Source organism: Protobothrops mucrosquamatus, unplaced genomic scaffold, assembly GCF_001527695.2.
Source record: "Protobothrops mucrosquamatus isolate PMUCROS unplaced genomic scaffold, P.Mucros_1.0 scaffold6210, whole genome shotgun sequence".
Lineage (NCBI taxonomy): Eukaryota > Metazoa > Chordata > Lepidosauria > Squamata > Viperidae > Protobothrops > Protobothrops mucrosquamatus.
The window spans coordinates 36,216-41,855 of NW_015392041.1; the positions used below are offsets into that span (position 1 = coordinate 36,216).

Here is a 5,640-nt window from a genome sequence, read left to right on the forward strand (position 1 = left end):
GACCTAGGGTGAATTTTAAATAGGGATAATTTTTAATGATTTTTAATAAGAGACACAGCTACAAATATTTGGTTTTAATTGGCTTTTATTGGGGAAATGTGCTATGTTGTTTTAATATGCTGTGAGCCGCCCTGAGTCCCGTGGGGAGAAGGGCGGCATATAAGTCAATGTATTAAATTAAATTAAATTAAATTAAATAGCCTCAAAACAGGAACAGGAAATAACCCGAAACAAAAGGCTCCAGAGGGTATAAAAAACCTACTTCCTATATGTGCTCTGCCCTTTTTTTTCAATTCTCTTTCTGCCAGAACCATCTTCCTGTCTGGCTCTCGTCTCCAATAAACTACAACCTTCTTCCCAAAGAAGTTGCCATGTTTATTCCCAGCATGGATGAACCATGATGAAGATTTTTCTTCCAACACTACCTTAAACTCTAAACTTTATTCTCAGTTTTTGTGTTTCCTCTAGTTTCGGTTTCAGTTAGCTATCAACCTCTGCTTTTCTTATTTGTCTGAACTTATGACTTTCAGGTGGCTTCTTCTATCCACCTGTAGACCCATTAGAAATTTCTGATTACTAATCTACTCCTTTCAGGCCTAAACTAGGCCGGATGGTCAATCCGGAGGCAGCAGAGGCCTCAATCCAGGGAGGGGGAAGGGAGAAGGGGGGATTCTCCTGAGGGGCAGGAAAGAGGAGGAGGAAGAGGAAGGAAGGAGGAATTCCCGGGTTTTACTACAATCTAAATTTTATTCTTTTATTGCAAAGGAAAAGGAAGGGATTCGGAGGAAGAGTGATGGAGATGAAGCTGCTGTGGGTTCAAAGCAGAGAGAGATTTGGGTGTCTGGAGTGACAGGCAGGCCTGGAGTCCCTGGGGTCAGTCAAGATGGTCTCCCTCACTCCCTCCAAAGAAAGGGAGGACCAGAAAGGAAAGCCAGAGGGGTCTCAGCAGGAGAAGCTCCAGGCTGCCGGTCTCCTCCTATCCCCAATCTAAAATCTTGAGCCTCCATTTTTCAGAGATTGCAAGAAAGGTAGAAATTCATTGGCTACTAAAAAAAAAAAACTTCCTTTCCCACCAGGAAGCAGGAAGGACGGCAGGATTAATTCATGAGTGCTGTAGAAAAAAAGAGACGGGGAAGAAAGTTAGAAAATAAAGTGAAGCCAGTGTAAATAGCTTATTATTCCTCTCTTTCAGCCACCACCACCCCAGAAAGGCCCACATTGCAGTGGGGTGGTTGTTAGGTAGGAACAAAATGAGGGAGTGCCCCCCCCTTTTTTTCAAAGAGGAAAAGGATGCAAAGGACCAGCAATTCATCTCCAGAGGCTTATTGAATTTTTCCCAATTGACTTAACTGGGGGGTTAATCAGGAAAGGAGGCTTCCCCCCCCCAGACGTTTCATATCAACAAAGAAGATGGGGCCAGGATGGGGAGTGGTAGCAAAGTTGGGTGTCAATTTGCCAGAAATTGTGTGAAATGTCACAAGGAGACTTCACTTCCCTTTTGCAGTTTCCCAAAACCTGGAAACATCCTGGGGCATATTTTAGTGTTTGTGTGTGTGTTTGTTTTCGGTTGCACTGTTTTCAGGTCTCTGTAATGAAAAGCTGCCCAAAATTTCAAAAATTTGTGTTATCCACAGCTAGGAGGTTTTGTTCAGGCACTTTTTTTTTTTTTTTTTTTTAAAGGAACAATTAACGAATGTTAAAGAAACATCTATCACTTGGGGAGAAACTCACCTGCAGGAGGCTGGATGGGAGTTGCTGGAAGGAGAAAAAGACCCAATCAGGACCCTTCATGGGCTGGAGGACTCAGGGGGCCCCTCCCCATTGATAGCCCATAATAAGTTGCACAATGCTCACTTATGCAGTAGACTCTCAGAGAACAGAATTTCCCAAGCAAATTTCCCAGGGGAGCCTCCTTGCCATCTGCTAAGCTTGCTGAGAGGCCTCCCCTGGATGCTCCCCTCCCCACAATCTCTTATCCAGCCCCCCCAGACTCACCTGTCTTGCTCTTCAGGTAGAGGGAGAGCCCCATGGCAAAGAAGATCACCCCGATCACAGCTGACACGATCCCCGTCCAGAGTTTGCTCTTGGCAGAGTTGGAGGAACGGGGCTCTGGGGAAGGAGAAGGAGCCTCCCCTGAGTAGGAAGATCAGGGCCAGCTTCCCCCCCCAGGAGGGTCCATCCAAGCTCCCCGCGCAGGGAGGGTCCCTCCCCCCTTCTCAGGGCAGGATGGGGTCCCCAGACCAAGAGGGGATGGAGGGGAAGGGCTCACCCCATTGGACGGTGATCGGGGCCTCCAGGCTGGCATGCTCCACCTGGCAGGCGTAGACATCCCCCCGCTGGGGCTGGGTCTCCAGCATCACCTGGAGCTGGTAGGTCCAGTCTCCATTCTGGAGCTCCTCCCCGAATGCCACGCCCTCCTCCTCCGGCCGCCCGTTCTTCAGCCACCGGACCATGATCTCCACGGGGTAGAAGCCCCTCGCGGTGCAGAGGAGGATGGTGTTGGGGGAAGCGGGGTCCAGCTTGGTGGGGGAGATGGAGACGGTGGGTTTGGCTGGAAGGGAGGAGGGACATGGGGGAGACACAGGAGGGGCCAGAACAGGAGACCAAGTTGGTTAGTTCAGGCCAAGAGCTCTTTTCAGTCCTGAAAATATTATTTGTTTTAAGCCATTTCCAAAGCAAATTGCAGCAAGAAGTTAAATGGGATTCTCAAAGATGGAAAAACATAAATCATTCCTGGTTGGGATCAGTTTCCATCATCAAATTGCAAAAGTCCAACAGGAATGAATACTGGAAACGCCCCAGGACGGAAGGAATTTCCTCCCCCATGAGAAAGGAGGAGACAGGAGAAGCTATAAAAGGAGGCAGTTTGGGCCGGGAGAAGGAGAGAGGGAGAAAAAAGCAGCCTTGGGAGGAGGAGGAGTCAGCTCTAGCTGCACAGAATGGAAAAAAGGTGGAGGGTGGGGGAGAGGAGAGGAGATCAAGCAGGCCGGCCACAAGTGGATCTACAACTTCTGTGGCAGCCACATGTGCTGGCAGCAACCAAGAGGCAAGGAACGTAGGGAGGAGGGTTTGCCCTCCATGAGGAATGAAGAAAGGCAGCAATGAAGAAAGACAGCAATGATGAAAGACAGTAATGAAGAAAGGCAGCACAGGCTGGAGGTGAGACAAGGAGGGAGATGGAGAGTGGAAGGATTCTTATGTGCTTTTGTGACTTTGAAGTTCTGGGATTTGTGCAATGGGGGCTTTGTGTTCTTAAGGAGCGTTTGGCAATTTCTATTTGGCTGATGGCTGATGTCTCAGGTTAGCTTCTACTGCTCTGCTACTGTTAGCTGTAAGTTTTGCTGCAAGGGATTTTGAAGTATTTTTCTCCTTAATGGATTTTGCCTGTAGCATTCCTTTACTTACGAATGGAGCCATTTGGGGAGGCTGCCTTAGCCAGCAGCCATACTTACTACATTTATTTTTCTTCCTTAAGTGCCCACTGAGCTCCTTAACTTTCCTTTCTAGCCAGTAGCTAATTCTTAAAGGGGAATGCGCCTTTTTAAGCTAGTTTCCTCAATGGCTTGTCTTTTCTGTCTCTGGAAGCTTTTCCTTGTTTAATGAATATATAGAAGAGGGGAAATTGGGGGGGGGGGTCAAATTCTTCCTTCAGAAGGAAATGGGAATGAGAAAGAGGGAGGTAGGGAAGGAGGGAGGGAGGGAAGGAAGTCCCGCCTTAGCACTTGGCCACCTGCCAATGACTTTGCTTGTCAAAAGGTTGCAAAAGGGGATCACATGACCCTGGGACACTGTGACCATCATAAATATCAATCCATTGCCAAGCATCCAAATAGAAATCACATGACCCTGGGCATGCTGCAATGGTCATAAGTGTGAAAAGTGGTCATAAGTCATTTCAGTGGAGTTGCAACTTTAAACAGTTTTTTTTGGGGGGTCATCAAGTGTTTGACACCTTGCTAGGTGGTACTTGAATATTGCCATATATGCTAAAAGTGGTACAGTCGGTGAAAAGGTTGAAAAGCCCTGGCTTACAGCATTAACACATTAAAATCCCAACAGATAAATATTTCTATAGCAATCAAAATGGAATTCCCAATCAAGATAAAATTATATTTAAAAGATGGGGAGGAACAGGACGTGTGAGGGGGGAGGGGGGATTGCCTCTTAATTCAACAACTACCTCCAGTGTGAGGCTCCCCATTAGGACCCCCTGATTTTGAGCCAGGTCTCGCCTAATCTGTACTTGAACCTTTGGTTTTTTTCTGCCCACGTTTCCCCCCCCCCACCCTCTCCCTGCAGCCGTCCGGCCTCCCTCCCAGCCCCATTCCCCCCCCCGGGAAGGAGGTTGGGAGGGGTCTGACCCTCCTGCCTGGGATGGGGGGGCAGGGAGGGGTCTAGGACAACTTGCATAATATGGAAGAAATGGAAAAAGAGAATCAGGAAAGGAAGGAGGCCGAGGGAGGGAAGAAATGAAATGTGAAGGACAAAAATTAAAAAAAAAACATTTTTAAAATTATTTTAAATAATTGAATAAAATTGTTGAATTGTCATGCAGTGAATTGCCCCATTCCGGACAGGGAAGGCAGAAAGGATCGGGGGGGGGGATCTTGGGTAAAGGGAAGGTAGCTGAGGAGATCAGGCAGATCCCAGGATCACAGAAGAGCCTTGGAAGGGATCCCTCTTGATCTCCTCCTTCAGCAAATGGCACAACTCTTGGGTGGATTAATAGGGGGGGCTGAGTGAACCCCCCCCAAGAGGGTCCTTCATAGATCCACTCCAGGTCAGAGAACTTTTGCTAACAACGTTTTTTCTCCGTTGAGGGATTCTCTGATGAACAGCTCATTATATAATGTTTAAGAACATGCAATTTTTAAAGGTTTGGTTATTTGTAATTTAATCCTGGGATCTGGTCGGGATTTTTTTATGAACAGGTAATTATTCTCCTAGGTTTGCAGGGAAGAATTTAGGAGTAAAAATGAATTCCAGACTGAATATGCGGAGAACAAAATCTGTGTCGGTTCCCCTTAAATATTCCATAATTTCCGGAAGGAGCAAATGCCCAGCTTCACCTGGTAAAATGCCTTTTTCTCTTGGGATTTGGTGGTTTTTCTCTTGTGGAACAAAGATCTTATTTAATTCTTTGGTAGCGTGTTATTTTTGGATACCCTGGGCTTACAATGGGAATATTAAATTTATCCAATTTTTGAGTAATGATGCTTTAAAGACTTTGGATTCTACCAAAAGAATATAATTTCCCTGTAAAGGCCAAATGGCAACAACTGCAGATGAAACTCTTGTTTTGCACAATGAATCCTTATCAGTTGATAGAAATAAATAAGGTTTTTTATATATATACAAAGAAATAAAATTAGAAAAACAAAGGTAGGCGATTGGCAAGGAATCTGGATGAGAGAATTCAACTATCCATGATTCCATGGTGTCATTTCAGGGCTGAATGAAGGCGGGATGTGTTTCTTATGACCCCAAATCCAATTTTTATCTTGGTGGGTGTTTTGGGACTCCCTCCCCCAATTCAGGAACCTTCCCAGGTGTGAAGAGGGAAGCGATTTGGCTGCAGGTGAAGCCGAGTCTGTGGCCAAAAAGGGGGTTTCAAGGGGGACTTTTTTCCCAGACCCCCAA

At 46.4% G+C, this 5,640-nt stretch overlaps 1 protein-coding gene across 1 annotated transcript in view; it reads right to left on the minus strand.

Annotated features, from left to right (window-relative positions):
* Positions 1-1,972: 1,972 nt before the first annotated feature.
* Positions 1,973-5,640, minus strand: part of LOC107300138 (DLA class II histocompatibility antigen, DR-1 beta chain-like) — a 5,716-nt gene continuing 2,048 nt past the window's right edge. The window contains exons 3-4 of the mRNA XM_029286941.1: positions 2,270-2,551; positions 1,973-2,109 (exon numbers count right to left, since the gene is read on the minus strand). Coding sequence (XP_029142774.1) covers positions 1,973-2,109; positions 2,270-2,551 — 419 coding nt within the window. The remainder of the gene's footprint in view (positions 2,110-2,269; positions 2,552-5,640) is intronic.